Genomic DNA, 20674 nt, shown 5'->3' with positions numbered 1-20674 from the left:
TAAAATATCTATTATAAACACTCATTTCATAGCACCTGGTGGAGCGGTGATTTGCTATACATTATCACGAAAGTTTAGATTGTGACATCACAATTTCATCGCCACTTACCTCAGAGACAAAAATGCGATGCATCATCAATTAACGATTCAGTTTTAAATTATTGTTTTACAAAAATATTTAAAACAAGTCCTAGTTATATGATACAAAAGCAAGTCACATCTATTTTTATCCTGTGTCCTCTGTTTGGTCATACCGGAATACCCAAAATTGGTCTGCCATTCGTATTTCTTTAAAATCAATCTCGGTAATGAATAACTGTTCACCCTTGGTCAATAAGTATGACCTTACAGGATGTCTTGCTGTATAGTAACATAAACAGCAAGGAGACAACTTAAACGACGGTATCACTAATCAATTCATATGAAATCTAACATGTAAATTCCTTTTATAAAACAGTATCATGATAGGGAATTATTTGTTCGAATAGCAGTACGTAATAGAGAGTTAAAATAATATGAATCAGATAAAACTGTATATTGAAACCAAGAGTAGGTAAACGGATACATCATTATTTGTTATTTATTGTTATATTTTTTGTAATACATCTGTCATGTCTATTAAACGTATATTAACATAGTAGACAACATGTATATAATAATTTAGGGGTGTACGTAAAACGAGCACATATCTGTTCTAAAAACATCAAAGATTTCTATTTACAAAATATTTAAAATAAATCGTTTTACGACTTACATGTACTGCAGTGATTGAGGTTGGTAGCCACACACACCGCAATATCGAAAGCACACAAACCGATCGTAAGGACAATACTTTTATGGTTCTTGGAAGTGTTTTCTGCAACAAAAAATATTTAGATAGCCACTGGCAGTTCGCTTTCTTGTTCGATTTCCTCGTGGAGTTCTCTAGATTTAAAAGACTGAACTTATATAACGGACTATGCTATCTTCAAACTATCATCATTCAGTTAACAAAGGCATTCACACATGCTCGAGCATAAGTATGTGTGCGTGTGTGTGTATATTTGAGTGGGGTGGGGGTGGGGGTTACGTGCGTGCTTTTGTGAGTATGTGAGTGAGTGAGTGTTTCAATTGCAAGGTACACGAAGTGAAGTAGAGGATATAAATACCTCACTTAATAATTTATTTATTTATAAAACTGAAACTGATAAATAATTACATACGTTCAAGCACGTACGGGGATGCTGCGTGTGTGTGTGAGGGAGGGTGTGCGTTTGGTTGTGAGTGGGTGTTAGGGAGTGTGCCTGTTGGTTTGTGTGTTCATGCCTAAACAAGAACTGTTCAGTATGTCGTAATGGACATCGTTGTCGTTGCGAATTATTCTTCGGTTATGAATATTTAACTGTTGGTTTCTTATATTTATTTCAATATCAACAAATCCAATAGTGTCTTCACTGTCTCTTTAAATAACGCCACATTTAAATTCAAGACAAAGACTGAAATATACCACATGTACCTCTTCTAAGATGAACCAGTGGTAGAGCGGCAATAGCAACAACAAAGGATAAAACAGCTAAAGTTGTTGTCAGGTAAGAGAGCCAGAGCCAATCTGAAACATAAGAAGGGTAAGAGAGCCACACTATCATATAAAAGGAAGGTAAAAACGAATATTGTTACTGTCAGGTCGGAGAGCCACACTATCATATAAAAGGAAGCTAATAACGAATATTGTTACTGTCAGGTCAGAGAGCCACAATATCATATAAAGAAGGAAGGTAATAACGAATATTGTTACTGTCAGGTCAGAGAGCCAGACTATCATATATAAAGGGCGGTAATAACGAACACTGTTACCGTCAGGTTGGAGAGCCAAACTATCATATAAAAAGGAAGGTAATAACGAATATTGTTACTGTCAGGTCGGAGAGCCACACTATCATATAAAAGGAAGGTAATAACGAATATTGTTACTGTCAGGTCAGAGAGCCAGAGTATCATATATAAAGGGCGGTAATAACGAACACTGTTACCGTCAGGTTGGAGAGCCAAACTATCATATAAAAAGGAAGGTAATAACGAACATTGTTACTGTCGGGTCAGAGAGCCACACTATCATGTAAAAAGGGAAGTAACAACGAACATTGTTACTGTCAGGTCAGAGAGCCACACTTTCATGTAAAAAGGGAGGTAGCAACGAACATTGTTACTGTCAGGTCAGAGAGCCACACTATCATCTAAAATGGGAAGTAATAACGAGTATTGTTACTGTCAGGTCAGAGAGCCACATTATCTTATAAAAAGGGAGGTAATAACGAACATTGTTACTGTCCGGTCAGAGAGTCACACTAAAATATAAAATGGGCGGTAATAAAAGGCATCGTTGATTTAAGGTCAGGGAGTCAGAAGAACATACAAGCTACATGTACGTTAACAATGATGTATTTATTTACGATATATTTATGACAATAACATGTTTCTTTTTCCATATTAGGAAATGTACCACCGCGCAGTTTCAAGACCCTAGCACTGGCGTTTATAGGTAAAGATTATATCGCACAACCAGTTTTTATTATTGTTAAAACATAATCACATATACCTTTGTGATATTAAATGCTTGCATTAAGTTCTTGATTATACCAATTAATTATATCTATTTGTATTATTAATCCTTATGTATTTTGAAAGAAAGAACTTTCACCAAGATGTACCTTGTTCTTATGTTTGGTGTTCAAATAAGATATTCAGGTTAATTCATCACATACATGGGTTTGACTGTCCATTTACATTATATACTCCTCACAATAAACTTCATTGATACCCTACACATGTACGAACCATTGAAACCCTACAAATGTACAAACCATTGAAACTCTACACATGTACAAACCATTGAAACCCTACACATGTACAAACCATTGAAACCCTACACATGTACAAACCATTGATACCCTAAACATGTACAAACCATTAAAACCTTACACATGTACAAACCATTGAAACCCTACACATGTACAAACCTTTGAAACCCTACACATGTACAAACCATTGATACCCTAAACATGTACAAACCATTGAAACCCTACACATGTACAAACCATTGAAACCCTACACATGTACAAACCATTGAAACCCTACACATGTACAAACCATTGAAACCCTAAACATGTACAAACCATTGAAACCCTACACATGTACAAACCATTGAAACCCTACACATGTACAAACCATTGAAACCCTACACATGTACAAACCATTGAAACCCTACACATGTACAAACCATTGAAACCCTACACATGTACAAACCATTGAAACCCTACACATGTACAAACCATTGAAACCCTAAACATGTACAAACCATTGAAACCCTACACATGTACAAACCATTGAAACCCTACACATGTACAAACCATTGAAACCCTACACATGTACAAACCATTGAAACTCTACACATGTACAAACCATTGAAACCCTACACATGTACAAACCATTGAAACCCTACACATGTACAAACCATTGAAACCCTACACATGTACAAACCATTGAAACCCTACACATGTACAAACCATTGAAACCCTACACATGTACAAACCATTGAAACCCTACACATGTACAAACCATTGAAACCCTACACATGTACAAACCATTGAAACCCTACACATGTACAAACCATTGAAACCCTACACATGTACAAACCATTGAAACCCTACACATGTACAAACCATTGAAACCCTACACATGTACAAACCATTGAAACCCTACACATGTACAAACCATTGAAACCCTACACATGTACAAACCATTGAAACCCTACACATGTACAAACCATTGAAACCCTACACATGTACAAACCATTGAAACCCTACACATGTACAAACCATTGAAACCCTACACATGTACAAACCATTGAAACTCTACACATGTACAAACCATTGAAACTCTACACATGTACAAACCATTGAAACCCTACACATGTACAAACCATTGAAACCCTACACATGTACAAACCATTGAAACTCTACACATGTACAAACCATTGAAACTCTACACATGAACAAACCATTGAAACCCTACACATGTACAAACCATTGAAACCCTACACATGTACAAACCATTGATACCCTAAACATGTACACACCATTGAAACCCTACACATGTACAAACCATTGTTACAATACAAATGTAAAAACCACTGATACCCTACACATGTACAACTATTAATACACAACACATGTACAAACTATTGATACCCCACAAATGTACAAACCATTGATACCCCACAAATCTACAAACCATTGATACCCCACAGATGTACAAACCATTGTTAACCAACATATGTACAAACCATTGATACTCTACCATTTGTACCCTATAAAGCATGCATGAAATTTTAGCAAAAACATATATTTTAATACAAACTTATTTCTTATATTTATAGATAAATATGTTAATTCTTTAAAATAGAATGAAAGGAAATTTTACTTACTACAATCTTTTATTTCTGTACCTGAAACGACAAAGAAAATGGTTGCAATCCAACCTATATCTCAATAACCATTACTTGATGAGTTAAAACATATTTAATAATGAATATTAATAACGATAGTTTGATCCAATACTCGATCCGAACATATGTCTGTTGGATGCATGTTATTTAAGAAAAACGATAATGCAGAGAATAGAAAAGCTAAACTTTTCAGGGCAATCTGCCTTATTTTCTTCAAGACAGAAACATGAACACTTATATATCACAACATATAACAGATGAATAGTCATTATGAAACAATACAACATAAAATACATAAAAAAATCACAGTAATCATTTTTAAAAGTATTGCCTTATAATCACATATCCCCTCTGTTAGGTTGTAACCGAAGGTTAATAATTGTGCAAACTAATTTGAATGCTAGTAGTATCGGTCATAATTAATGTATTTCTATGTTTGGTAATTCGGGATTATGTAAATAAAATATAACGCATTTGGAAAAGAGATTGAGGCGAATACTCTCTGAACTTTGAAAGGTGTATCAACACCTTGCCGAGTTTAAGATATCCTGGTTGCACCGTTGGGTGATGTGTGATGATTTCCCAGTAATAATAACAGACCCAATAACGTAAGCATTGTATCTATAGGACAATACGAACAGACTTAAACATTGAATTATGTACTCCTTTGTGTGTGAAAAGAGAAACTTACCTTGGGGTACTGGCGGTTTACTTTGGAAGTTCACGACTATCGCCACTGATATGCTGCTAGTCCCTAACCTATTAGTAGCGGTACATATGTAAATTCCTCCATCTTGCGGCTGAATATTTTGAATTGAAAAATTGAATGTCCTCCCAACGCTGGTGATGTTGTAAGCGGAACTGCGCACCATCTGCGTTGATTGGTTACCCTCCTTTCTACAGAGGAGGTTATCCACAACTGGTGTTGAAGTCACCCATACGGACATAGACGTGGTGTCCCCGACGTCATATCTACTTACACGTCCGCCAAACGGAAAGTAAATTTCTGGCGGTACTGGAACATATATTAAGGTATCAGTCAAATGTAAAAGTAATTATTCACTTTTTTATTAATATTTACCAATATGTCAAAGTATTTTTTGGAAATTACTTATATTAATCTACAACCTTGATTCGGATTTTAAATCATTTATGACAAAGACTATGATTGAAAACAGCTTGCCTTTGTTAAATAAGATTCATCAGTTTGGAAATGTGTGATATCAAAGATTTACTTTCTTTACAAACAGTGTACGTATTAAACATGTCGCAACGTTTCAAGAGCGACTGGTCCACCTTGTCAAGCTATGCTTTTTTCATTAATTGTAAATGAAAATTACAGAAACATACTAGTAATACTTTCTGCGATTATGAGTCCAGATAACTTAGCAATTACGAATACAAATGTTAAGAAAACATTTTGAGAAAGTATTCCTCCATTTAATTAAGATACTGAAAAGTAAAATTTGTTGAGATTAGTGCATGGTTGTAATGTATATTTACGCACAAAATAGAGAATATTGACATCATCAAAAAGATACATAAAAACGTCACTAATAGGTAATTATCAATGTTTGTGAGTGTTTCTATTATTTGCAGCTCGAGTGTTACACAATACAAATGTATATCAAAATATCCCTACTCTCTAAACATACTCACTGTCAACAGTCAAATGCAAGGTGCTTTCTCCTATGCCTTCGCTATTTTCTGCTTTACAGGTGTAGTATCCGCTATCACTGGCACTTGTGTTAGATATGGTGTGTGTCCTCACAACGCCTGATGACACATCTGAAATATCCTTTGTTACTTTTCCTTGCATATCTTTAAAATGAAAACCTGATGTCATGGGCATCGGATTCCCCGCAATACTGCATGTCAACTTGTATGGATGTCCAGCATCAACGTTGTCGATCTCTTTTGCCATGGTAACGATAGGTTTTGCTGCAATACAAATAGATAACGGCGATGTAATTGGCCACATGTATACATCTAGAATCTAAGATAATTACTCATTGATATTGGGTTAACAAAACTAGTTATAATTTTTTAATCTAAATGGGCTTATTTGCTGTTAAATAGCAATCTTCAGAACAAGTTTTATGGAAAATCTTCGAAAAGTATTTGTGAAAATTAATAAATGCAAAGAATGAACATGAATTAGTACATTAGTACATATTCTGTTCTGAAAAGGACGACAAAGAACGACGCTTGTGATATGACCCACCAGTGACAATCAATATGACATTCTCGACATTTGACAATCCAATTCGGTTGCTCACATACAGTTGATAGGTCCCTTGGTCTGACAGTTCAAGTTTACTGATGTTCAAATAGGGGTTTGGCATTGTTCCGACAAGGTATTTTCCTTGATTCGAAATTCCAGTTAAAGAACTAGCGATGTCATAGGAGGCAGTTGTATCTATGAACCTCCAGAGAAAATCTTGCAACACTGTGTCACTGTATATTGTCGGCAGTAGAGTTAGATCATCCCCTTCCTTTTTCGTATAAGATGTTGGATATAAGGACACATCCGGTACAGCTAAAAGTAAGACTTTTATATTGAAATGTATCACATTGTTTCAAGAAAATGTCATATTAGAAAACATTTGACATTTAAAGATAATATTCTTGATATCTACAACAGCTTTTCAGTTTTTTTAAATCCTCACACCTTCCTTTATATAATTCAATTTTAATCCAAGATTTTTAAACCATCTCAGCAATACGATGAAGTTATTTCTTAAAGTTCAAAATAGTCATTGCTGCATTGAAAGTTATTTACTACGGACCTCTAAAATATATGAACTTTGCTGCAAATGACTTGTTGAAAAGCGTTTCATAGCTTTACTTTGAAAACTAATGCAGTATTTTGTAAAGGGGATATCATTATGACGTCACCGTTGTACGTCTATTGGAACATCATTTTGAGAGACATATTTGAAATAACGAAATTATATTTTTGCGATTTTTGTTTTTCATGTAAGGCTGCAGTTTATTGAAGAGCTTATGAGGATAGGTAGGTAAAGTTATGATGAAGAATATACAATATTGATTGACAATGTTTTCTGAAAAATGACAGGAGATTTAAATGAAAAATGAATATGCATTCCAGTTATATGTGAGGTGTTGATTAAAATGGTTATTAGAATAATAATAAATTTTGCAAAACAAGATATATAGGGAATAACCTTAATGAATTTCGAAATTTTTGGCGGTATATCGTGATAATACTGTCGCAAATTGAGTTTTACTGGTCACGCAGAGCAGAGTCAGTAAAACGGATATTCCAAATTTCAAATCACAGTAAGGTTATCCCTATTATAAATCATATAAGACAAACATTACCAAAAGAAACGGTGATTTTTTTAATATATTTGAGTGTTTTCTTAAAATTCTGGGTCACTCTACCATGGATTGGTGACGTCAGGAATATTCAAAGTGAGGCGAAATTTAAGGGTGGTCTGTTGTGGTTTTACTGTCGCAAATTATTTTTATTTACCAATCAAATGTGTTATAATGTATATCTCAAAGGAAATAATAGTTTGAATTCGTGTTTGGTACATTCAAAGCCTCGTGTCTTTTAGAGCCTACAACGGTCACCACGTGAAACTTCATACAGCACCATTCTTGAAATTCTTGTCGACAAATAGCATGGATAGTTACAAAAATCAGTACCGTTTTTACGTGTGCAGGGTTTCTTGCAAAGATCGACTTCTTCGAAGGAAAACATTGAGGTCACCTGTCTATAGTTGCAAGATGCGCTTGTTCCATTGCCTTTACACGGCACACACACATCAGTGCCGTTGTGTTCTGTACAGAATACTATGGTTCCTTAAAATAAGAGTATTGACATTTGTACGACATACTGTGAAATCAGATATTTTTGCTGGGATCCAATTTGGAGGTTTTCCGAAAAAACTTCTACTTCATGGGTATAAAAGTTCGAGGATTACGAGAACCCGCTCATGCCGGGAATTGCTTTATGCCACACTATTAACTTCTTCGATTTCGTAGACCTATGGATTCGTTAATGATGATAACATGTACCCACATAATCATAGAAACTAAAATAAACCCAACGAAAATGAGTGATTTCACAGTATTCAGAAGGAATTATAAATGTGTGTGATATGGTCAAATTATCCTTTAAAGTATAATTATCACAGTATGAATTTTACTTAAATCTTCATAATTATTCAACTATTCTTTACAGATATTATTTCATTGCATTAACAACATTTTTTTCTGATTACAATTCAGATGGAAACAAATTAAATTTATGCTAAGACTTCACCATAAGAAGTCTTTTAGTTGGAGCAAATAGACCTTAACTGAGCAAACAAATAAGTAAAGCACCATGAATAAACAATTACAGACATAACCTTGTAAATAAAATGAAAAGAAACGAACTATAAATTAGTAGGTTACCTCCCTTGATAAAGATCACATGTCATTCAATACGTAACATTTTAAACCACTGAAATATGAGAAATTAGAAAAGTATCAATTTGATCGAAAAAATGTTTTTTGGTTGAAGTAGATTGGCAATGAAATGAATGCGCAATGTTTTGTTTTTTTGCAACAATATTATTTCTTATAAATATACATTATTTACCTCCCGTACAATTTGTTGGATAGCAGCAAACTAATTTTTCACCCCCAGGAAACTGCACGCCAGTTACGCGATGGGGTACTGTTCCTTTTCCGACCTTGCCGTTACAGTCAAACCCAGAAAACTTCGGATGGACATCCTGCAACAAACGTGTATCGAGAACTTTACACTGATATTCGTTATTGTTGATTATAACATCGCGTAGAAAAAAATGGTTTAAAGGGAAATATTTCTAAACATTTTTTTCCAAGCTATACCCAAACATATAATATATTATTATATAAAACCTGTTTACCTGAACACCTCTTTTCAAAGACCATTTGTGTTAAGATACTTTTTTGTGATGTTCCTCGTTGAAGTGATTTCATTGTGAGCTGAACCTGGGTGTATGTGGAGACTATCTATGTAAATAAGTTTTTAAACTTCTCGAATGTTGTCTCTTCATATAGGATTTTTGCTGTATAACTTCAATGAACAGTTTTGATTTTGGTTTATGGTGTCGTGAATGTGCATGCAATGTGATACACGTTAATAGTTAACGCATTTACCGGAATGCAGGACAAAATCACCTATTAAGATTTAGCTTACATATTAAAATACCAACGTGGACGATCGAAGAATGACTCACAGGTGTGTCTCCCGTTTTAGCCGGGAAAGATCAGCTTGTCACACCCTAGGTGGAGATAGCCTCGTACCGATTAGCACGTGTTCAATTGTGATGTCATTAAAATGCGTCATCGGTAATTGTGACGTCATCAAAAGTGAATGACGATAGGCATACCCCACATGTGTTTTTGTTTACAAACATGGCAGACTACTGGCGGTGGAGCTGTGACTGAAATAATAGGATGGGAGAAAAATAATCATCCCCTCCTTTGAGGGTATAAAAGAGAAATCTCAAACCCTCGGGGTGATGTTTTGGGTTGTCTAACCCTCGACAGAGCATCGAGTTAGACAACCAAAAAGGCATCACCCCTCGGGTTGGAGATTTCTCTGTCACACCCTCAAGGTAGTGGAATATTCTAATAATATCTCATACAGGAAGGATGCCGATCATGTAGATAGTCTCGTAAAACAATATTGCAAAACACAGCTATTACTAAATTGTAAAGGTGCAATGTGTGTCTGGTGCTCATCTTCAAGACTCTGCCGTTAGATGTTTTATCAACCAATGATTCCCTAAGCCTTGGTGACCATGTTTATCTTTTTAAGTAGTGGAACGTTCTATAATATAGAAACGTTACTTATTACTGGTATGGAATTAACCAGAAATTCTAAACGTTTTGATTTTTATAAAAAGGGTTTTATTTAAGAGTTTTATCCAACTCCCATGTTTAAACTATATTTTCTATCGATGTATATATATGTTTTGTTCATACAACTAAATAGTGGAATGTACCTAGTTTTGTTTGCACACGGAATCTATTCCCATATTTAACAGGTGAAAATCCAATGTCAGTGTCACACTTTCATCATTTACTAACAGGAACACTTAACTTGATCCTTTTAAGGTTAGCGACCGTGTCTTTCCTAAGATGCAGGTGAGATTATGGACAAATTTTACGAAAACCATTTCGACCTCATTGAGAAATAAGCTACATTGTATGTCTTTGTGTGATATAGTATGTTTGTTTGTGTTTTACGTCCTATTAATAGCTATGGTCATTTAATGACAGGCAAGGTTTTAGTGGCGGAGGAAAGCCGGAGATCCCGGAGAAAAAACATTGACCTAGGGCCAGTACCTGGCGACTGCCGCACGTAGGTCTCGAATCTGCGACCCAGTTGTGGACGGCTAGTGGTAGCAGAATGTCAGACGCCTTAACCACTTGGACACCGCGTCCCCTTGATATAGTATGATTGTTGATGCTTTTGATAATTTTCATTAGAGTTCTTTATTGCTTTGTTGTTACTATCCCAGTTTTCATTAAGAGGACGTGACATTGCTCAGATTGGACCTAGACTATTTACATGTCGAGTGCCCACGATGAGACAGAAGACGCTCACTGTACCAGAACCCCTGGCCTTATTTTTTGGTACGATTTCATAGATCTCCATGGTATGTTTTCCTTTGTTCATGTTTTGCCTTTTCTGTTTTTTATATGGTATTGTTGACACTTTTTATTATATTTTCAAAACTTTATGACATAAACATGTATATACTGTTCAAAATATTCTATCAAGTATCAGTATTCGTCTTACATATATTAACAAATAAGTATTGTTGACATTTGACTATTTCTTTCCGTCTATTTCCTCTGTCTATCAAGTTGTGTACATATGTATCAGTATATTTATGCACCAGATTACCAATGCAAACAAAAGTATCATTTAATGAGAGGCAATGCATTTCCAAACTCATGTTCAATATCAATACTCCTAAGACTTCTAACTAATATAGAACCTGTGTGGACACCTTGTACATGTTTCTGATAAATAATTTTTAAGAAAGCGCCTGGAAGATAATGTTTATTTGTACCCGTCATATATACAATTAAAGATAGCACCTGTAATATTTCTGTAACCTATTTTCCTTGTTTAGTTTCTGATGTATAATTATAAGATACCATCTGGAATATTTCTTTTTAAAATTGTTACCCCCGTATGAAATTCTGAAATAAAATTCTTAAATAGCGCCCGAAATAGTTTCACCTCTTATATATGTTTCTGAAAAACAATTATAAAATAGTGTCTGGAATAGATATTTATTGAAAAATGAATGTTTTGTATAATTTATGACAAATAATTATACCAGATAATACAAGGTGACTGGAAGGTATTAATTATCACCAAATTAATAGTTTTATAAAACAAATATTGGTTTATTTTACTCACATTACGACTGGTAGCACAGTTCAACATATGCATTAATCCGAGAAAAAGTGACAATGTCATCCACTGTCGGAAAGGCGTCCAAGTAACAGACATCTTAGCAGTATCCAGCTGTATTACCTATAAGTATAGTAAAGTATAGTAAAGTATAGTAAAGTTCTCAAAGTTTCCTATGTTGAATATGTAAATAGTGATATGCTCATGATAAACATGTTGTATCAGATTTTGAAGCATAACTTGAATATGAAATACATAATCAAGTTGATATATATGTACAATATTAATATGGATCTTTTCTTAGGCTCTTGTAAACATTGTCAATAGTTTAACAATAATTTATTTATTTTAACAGATATTTTCCGTGCGATTCTTTAATGCATTCACAACCTTGTCTATAGCATATCTATTGCAAATACAGTTTATTTGTTTGTTTAATGCCAAACTGCAAGTTTTACATTTTCCTTTCGGGTGTGTGTTCATTAGTTTGAATTTTGTTTTGCAAATGTACATGTTGAATACTGTTTTTGAGGTCAAATGAAATACCTATTTGTGTATTAATAGTTTATTTGATGTCTTACAGTTGTGTGACCGCACAACGCACCAAAAACAGCGTGCGCACACCGTGCATACATCGTTCACACACCGTCTGCACATCGTCCACACATGGTGCGCACAACTGGGCGATTTAACAATCGTTCGCCCCGCACAACTGTGCGATTGGATACAATTTGTAGATCAATATTACGGAATGAAAAAAATACGGAAAGCTCGTATGCAATAATGGAAACTGTATGTTTTACTGTAATTTCTCATCACAGTCATGAAGATTATGTACAGCTTTACAATGCGTGTAACACAGCATTACAGTGACCGTTAGTTAAATTGGGTTGGCTACAGGTAAATAACAATTTGATGAATGATCGGAGTTTTACCTGGCCTGTACCTGACACATAGAGCTGATATACGATACCGTACGTTTAGTATTTGTTATTTGCATTCGGTTTGCCTATAGCTCCCCTTCACCTGGGTTTTCACACCTCTGGCCCTACCGACGAAATACGCAAGCGCCCCGGGCGGGGGAAAACTACGGTCAAGGTTCATGTACAAAGTCGCTATGTTTACCTGTATACGGGAGAGTGTTGTTATTTCACATGTGTCGATTAAGGTCGTTTAAAAAATACCGAAAACACAATTTCTAATTTTAAGACATTATAGACATATAGATAAGCTTATAGATGTAGGTAGAATATGAAAACATACGTAAAAATCAAGTGTATTTGTTTAAACACGAAACTGTATATATTGTTAAGGCATTCCTCAATTTACATTAACCACGATTTTTATCGCACATCGTTCCTCCATCGTGCACACAAATGTGCGCAAGCAATGATCGTCCAACTTTTTTATCGTTTGCACATCGTGCACACATCGTTCACACATCGTGCGCACACCGCACATCGTGTAACGTTGTGCGATCCCACAACTGTAAATTAAGACAGTTAAATACAGTTAAATCTAGTTTTATACATTACAGCCAGAATTGTAAGCTAACAATGAACATTATTTGTTTCCATTTACATAAGATATTATGAATATTCTAACAAATTTCAACATTAACAAAATTAGGATAAAATTAAGAGAAAATTGAAAGAGGAGTAGAGTTCATATTTTTCAAGAGCACCCACGTTCTACTACATTCAACTACGATCATCCTCCACTACGGTCAACTACGTGCGTGACCGTAAGATGTGACCGCGGTTTTTAAAATAATACAAAGGGACGAAGAGACAAAGATGTAAGGAACAAGTGCCTTTAGCTCTACAATACCATTAGCAGATTTCTTGTCAGCGTTGAAAATGTCATACTTAGTATGGTAATATCGGTTCCAGGTGAGATTCGTACCGGTGGGATTGAAATTACCACTGTTACATATCTATTTTGAATTAGTACAATGCTTGCAGGGGGCATAAAAATACAATTACGACTGTGGACACTATCACGTAATTTTGTATTAGACGATGCAGAAATGTCGTGTAAATGTGTATCCATACGATGTTACATGTTCGTTTACCTGTGGTCACATGCAGGCTTGTGTACGCTATAACATACCCTATACGCTACGTTCGAGATAAAATATTTTTTTGCTGAGATGACCCCTGTTTTTGCTTCTCTAGGTCTCGGTCTCTGCGCTCCATGCTAGGTTTACCCCAGCATGAGAAATGTCTATAGTATTGTCAGGCTGTAGACACATATAACTAGTTTAGCCTGACGAGTCGCCGATCGTGAGTTCCACAACAGGTGAGTGTACGGGTAACTGCACTTGCATGTATGTATTGTATGTATATATACGATATAGTAAAAATATCAAAATAGAATGTCCAATGTAAGGCAATCAGATGACATACTTTACCCTTTTTAGTACAACTGTAATCTCCGATAATATCATCCCTTACACGACCATTAAGAACAAAGTCCAGTTTATACAGGTACTTTCCTATTTAGTAATTCTAATAAATATTACAATATAGTCACACAAGAATTATAGTAACTCACCATTCTACCTCAGACCACTCGGTTTATAAACAGGAATTTCAATAGCTATCATACATACATCGTGTCACGTGGTTACTAACGCTGCACCGTACCAATCCCGTTGTATTCTATTTCAGTGCACTATCTGGTACAATGTACTCACCTAGATAAGATGTCTCACTTACACCCGTGTAACATTGAATAAAATATTCGTGGAGGTCCGGTATTTATGACAAACAACATGTATGAATGTTACATATTGGCAACAATAATTACACGTATGACATTCCCAGAGTAAGTTTATTACATTATTCCCAACATTAGGACATAGACATGTCAAATATGTTGATATCACAACACCTTATAAAATGCAGTGGCAGACTGTGTACTGTAGAAATTCCACATATAATTTATATTTTTATAAATATCCGACAATGGCGTGAAAACACATTATGCACACTGCCTGCATGTCAAAAGGCGGTTTCAAGTTAGTGGCTCATTTGAAACATGTTCATACACATACGGAGAAAAATAGATTTGACAATGGTTCATACTAACACATCTTTTCAGTCTTCACTAAGAGTCATCTGTGAGAAGAAAATAATACTTAAATTGCTCCTTATGTATAGCTGGCCATCACACATGTAACGTAAAGCCAGTTACCATGCATACCCGGTCCGTTACAAGTTTAATGTTCTTTAATTAACGTAACCAATATATGAGAAATGTTGACGTAAATTCCCTTTGACGATCAGACAATCTGATTTTGTTTAAAAGTCGTGTAAACCGTAGGGCTAGATACATGTCTATATATGTGGTTCATTAGTTTAGCCGGACACAACGCACAGTTAGTCCCCATGTTTAACCGGTTCGTCGCAATTTGAATTTTCATTCATTAATGCTACTACTCTATAAGAAGTGTACTTACGTCTCCAGATCAATGACACTTAAGGTACGTTCCGCTTATAGAGGAGCTAATCCGATAGAAATACCATCTAAACAGTAGATACAAATGTGTTAACTCTAAAACATGCAGTGATTATGTCTATCTTTATTTAGGCAGAGGTATTTCCACCAAACCATCCCATACGTAAAAGTATACCTAGGTTAACCTCACTGTTATCTCACTTATCACATGATTCATAATAATATTTTGATAAATCTACCTGGCAATGCGAACATAACACAGTTTGGTACATATATGTGTCATACTTCATATGACAGTCAGTAAACATTGATTATCTATTAAATATATCTATTTGGCGGTTACACCGATAAAATCATTTTCTATCCGATATGTGGCATTGGGAATAACACTATTATAAAGCATTATGAAATCTGGTTATTCACATCATTTTGTTTATCTTAAGCCCAATAGTATTTCAACCAAGACTAAAACAATACGTGTATACGTATATTTTGTAAGTTGACCCCAAATTGAGGGCCTCGTTTATGTCTGTTTACTGATTAATCAGATGTGTCATAATAAATATATATATCATACTGACAGCCAGTGAAAACAACATTTTTATTGACATTTATTTATTTGACTCTAGCACCGGTAAAATCACTTTCTATCCAACACAAGGCAATATGAGTGAAACTATAAAAGAGCTACATGCATTCTGGTTATTCACAGTATTTGTTTCGCCTAAGCCCCATTAAATAATTATTTAACATAATTTTAACAAATAGACAATGGAAATATACTCAATAAAGTGTATAACCTTCCTCTTTTTTTATTTCAAAACGGTCATTGCTTTTAATAATAGAATGTTCACAATTCAGATACATTTGTGATAAATACTTCAATGTCACAGACATGTACATTCTGCCCCTTAATGACTATAGTTGTCGATAGTCCGTTAACCCCAAACAAACAAAAATAATGTTCATTGCAACATGTTTCGTTCTAATACAAATGTCCTTGTAAATAGGTCACGAAAATATCATTTTCTCAAAACACAATTCAACAATTACGTGTATTTAGATAGAAATCGTCCGTTTTATTCTGAAACTGTAAGAATGAATCATTATGCGAGCCGGTTGTTCCGCGTAAACATGCAGGCCCTTGCCATCATGTATTAACCAGTCCGGTTCAAGTTAAAATTTCTTTCGTTACGTAACCAATCGATAAGAACTGTACTTACCCCCAGATGATTGACACGTGAGGTAAGTTCCTCTTGTAGACGAGACAATCTAAGTGTGTGTTTTTATAAATAACGTGTAAACAGAAGATACAACTGTACTTACAACACGCTGTCAATCAGGGGTGATAATATAGATATACCGTTTTTTACCTATAAATAGTCAGGGGAATTTCCACCAAGACTAAAATAATGCGTCTAAACGTATATTTTGTAGGTTGACCTCAAATTGAGGGTCTCGTTTATGTCTGATTACTGATTAATAAGTTGTGTCATATCATATATATATATTTCATACTGACAGTTAGTGACAAAACTTTTTTATTAACCTCTTTTTATTTGGCTCTAGCACCAGTAAAATCACTTTCTATCCAACAAGGGGAAATATGAGTGAAATTATAAAAGAGCTACATGTATTCTTGTTATTCACATTATTTTTTTCTTCTCCTAAGCCCCATTGACATCCCTCTTTATTTTCAAACGGTCATTGCTTGTAATAGAATGTTCATATTTCAAATACATTTGTGATAAATACTTCAATGTCACAGACATGAAAACCCTTTCCACTGCCATAGACTTTATTCTGCCCCTTAATGACCATAGTTGCCGATAGGCCGTTAACAACAAACAAACAAATAATGGTCATTACAGCATGTATCATTCTAACATAAAGTTCATTGTATATAGGTAACGAAAGTATCATTGTCTCAAAACACACATTTAACAATTAATTGTATTTAAATGGAAATCGATGAATTCTGAAAATGTAAGTGTGAATCATTATGCGAGAGCGAATTTCCCCTACATAAGTATGGTTTCTGTAACATGAAGACGTTCACCGTTTCATGTTAAGAGTCATCATTGATACGGTTAGTCAAGTATTCTAGTTTATATGTAATATTAAACCATAAATGGGTATTCATCCATTTGTAATTAACCCTAAGCGTAGACAGATTTGTCTGATGTAAACTTTTAAAAGCCTTGATCAGGTAAAACCAAAAATGGTGCCGGGCAACACATACCGGTCACCTAGCACCAAATTAATCTTAAAAGGGCTAAACAATACAAATACCTCATTTCTAGTCCTACTCCTAGCACGACAAAAATACTAATCGGTTTTGGAACTGTGTGACAGCTTTGATACGTGCACTGTACATTGATTGTTTTGACGTAAACAAATTTCCAAAAAAAAGATAATCAAAATTGAAATATTAGGACTGAGCCCCGTTACTACTTGCACATATTATAGAACAGGAACATTTAGTTGTGTTATGTATCATATAAACACTCAATGCAAGCGTATTACAGTTAGTTATACACGTTCCCTCTACACTTAATAACAAATATAATAAATAATACACAGCATTTGTATAGAGACCTATGCAGTTTGCACAATTACTCAATGCGCTTTACAGGATATGAATAATAGTATTCCTACAGTGACAGCTACATCGTATAAATAAAGCGCGCATTATGATGTGTTTGCTTGCAAAGCTGTGTCATTCAAATAGATCATAAATACCATACAAAAACAGTTCAATACTTATATTTACGTTTTCTCTGCCTCTTCTGGGTTTTTTTAACTTATAATTTATATTTTAACTTTTAAATGCCCGCCTTATCCACAGTCCACACAATTTCGTTCAATAGTTTGAACAGCGTGTTTGTCGCGTGCTGATTGGCAAACACTTCAATGTTATTCCACAATTCAGTATCAAAACAATTGCGTATGATATATCTATAGGGTGATTTAAGTTTATCAATAGAACTCTGAGCTGAAAGTTAGATTTGAAATTGTTTCGATTTTTCCCCGGAACAAATTTAGCGCATGGATACATACAGTGAACACCGCAAATCCGACCTTGCCCTCCACGAGGGAGTTATTTTTTGAAGTTAATTCGAACTTTTCTCTCTGCTAATTTTGTGAAGAATCCAGACGTGAATTTATTTGTTAAATTGTATGGGATTCTGACTGCAGTCTGTAGATTCTACAACAGCCTCGTCATTTGACATGTCGTCAGAAACTGAGGAAACAGTGGCTGCGAGACGCGTGAAACTGATAGCGTTTGAAGTGAGTGATCTTGCGACGGAGCACAGGAGTTCATTACAAATGTCTGAAGTGTTTATGTGTGCTGTGACTCATATCCATAGGTCTGTAACATATGTGTCAGTAGGTCTATAAAATATATGTGTATTTCAGACATTTGTAACGAACCTCTGTTGATCAGTGCAGTGTAACGGACGATATTTTTGATAAATTGCATGAGCGTTAAACTTGTTTCCATTGCCGGCATTGGTGATTTCAACCGATGTGCATTTTGTACGATATTGCAGACCCTGGTCTTGTTTTTGTTGTAATAAAAGTATTTTTTTATTTTATTTTTTATTTTGCACACAAATTTACAATGACATTGTCAAATCTCATAATGCCTAGCGATATTTCAGCAGCCGTCATGTTTGTTTACATAGGATATTTTAGTTCCGGTCAGTGTTGTATTAATACGCTAAGAATTATCTCTCGTGCTGCATGGTAATTAAAGTCCCATCAACGACACAGCTTTCAAAGGGGCTATATAGTGACAATGCCATGCAAATGTAAATATAAAGGCATACAACTAAGCATTTAACATCAAATAAAAGTCATATGCATAAAAATAAATACATTGTAGATATATTGGGTGGTGTGTGCATGCCATCTACGCAAAGGGACCTAAAATGCAGACGTAAAAAGGTGGATATCTATATCCTTCCTAAATTTTGCAAGAGTATAAAGTGACAGATTTATAACTTTTTATGCTCCTGCAACACGGAGGTAAGCATGGGATTCTTATCGCTCCTTTGCCTCTCGTACACGCGAAATAAATCAAGTTCAAATTCTGTATTAAGACTGGGCAGTTTACTCATCAGTTAATTAATCTAATAATACTGTATGTCATGACATACAGTATTTAGTACAAAGAGTTGCAGTATACAAAAGTATGAGTAATCCTGGAGGGGGCTATGGGGCCATTGGCCCCTCAAAATTGACCCATCCATGTTCTTATTTTCTTGACTGGCCTCTCATAATTTTGATATTGACTTAAAATTGCTGAAAATGGCCCATTGCTCTCATATTCCAGGATTTCCCCTGATAATCATTTTCCATTTAGTAATATAGCTATTACATATAATAAGTTAAGTATCTTGGTTTCTTGATCTATTAGTGTTTGCTACAATTTGTTTTACATAAAGTAGAGACGCCACTACACAAATCAGCTGGCATATGCACTATATAAAACCGCTGAGAATTCAGCAGCTTAACTGTTGATAATGAGTTTGATTAATCAATGTTACTGATAATTAACTTGGTATTGTTTGTTTGTTATAACTATTTACGGTCTATGTCGTATATTTTTATGTATCGAAAATATTCCAGCGTAGTTTATTATTAACATATTTAGAAGAAAATAAATTCAAAGTTAAGCTTATAATCCATAGCATAGTGTTCCGAAACATTTACAGTGGGTGCCTCGGTAGCCGTGATCGCTTACACGCACATTCATTACTACTGAGTGCAATACAGCTTGAGCTTTAGACCACTCACTCTCCCAATAATTTCAGACTTGATCCCCAGGTGTGGCTGGTGAATAGAGTGATATCCCTCCGATGGCACGGTGGCTTTTCCCCATAGGTTTTCCTCCACCACGAAAACATTATTTGTTCCCTTAGCGGCGTCGTATTGGTTTTGACAATGTATACGACGTTAAACAAAGATTATATATTTATTTTTTATAACGAGATGGACATTTTAAAAGACTTCTTGGCACTGATGCAACATAGGGGTGTAATGACTGTCTCGAGTTTGTTTTAAATTTGTCAAGTTTAGGATGTAGCCATACAGATGTAATATCTGTGTTGACTTCTATACGGATACTTGATCGTGGTCATCAACATCGACATTAAAACTAAATAAACACATTCCTACGTTTGATGATCTAACTGGAACTTCAAAGAAAACATACTGTGTGGCTACCTAGTTAGAATCTGCAGTGTATCCTATACATTGTTTCGTCGTGACGTCACGGGACTTCT

General features: G+C 34.9%; 1 protein-coding gene across 1 annotated transcript; it reads right to left on the bottom strand.

The window, feature by feature from the left end:
• Positions 1 to 754: 754 nt before the first annotated feature.
• On the bottom strand, positions 755 to 14545 carry LOC110447293 (opioid-binding protein/cell adhesion molecule homolog; the record flags this gene model as incomplete). The annotated part of the gene is made up of 10 exons (XM_021492883.1): positions 14478 to 14545; positions 11928 to 12044; positions 9099 to 9234; positions 8159 to 8314; positions 6708 to 7022; positions 6143 to 6424; positions 5175 to 5498; positions 4463 to 4483; positions 1496 to 1588; positions 755 to 856 (listed from the first exon to the last, which is right to left on the bottom strand). Coding segments are annotated over exons 1-10 (1549 nt in total), but the record flags the coding sequence as incomplete, so codon positions are not given.
• Between the last annotated feature and the right edge of the window lie 6129 nt (positions 14546 to 20674).

Source organism: Mizuhopecten yessoensis, unplaced genomic scaffold (assembly GCF_002113885.1).
Source record: "Mizuhopecten yessoensis strain PY_sf001 unplaced genomic scaffold, ASM211388v2 scaffold3279, whole genome shotgun sequence".
Classification (NCBI taxonomy): Eukaryota; Metazoa; Mollusca; class Bivalvia; order Pectinida; family Pectinidae; genus Mizuhopecten; species Mizuhopecten yessoensis.
The sequence above is the reverse complement of the archived record's forward strand: the minus strand, read 5'-3'. Positions and strand labels throughout refer to the sequence as shown.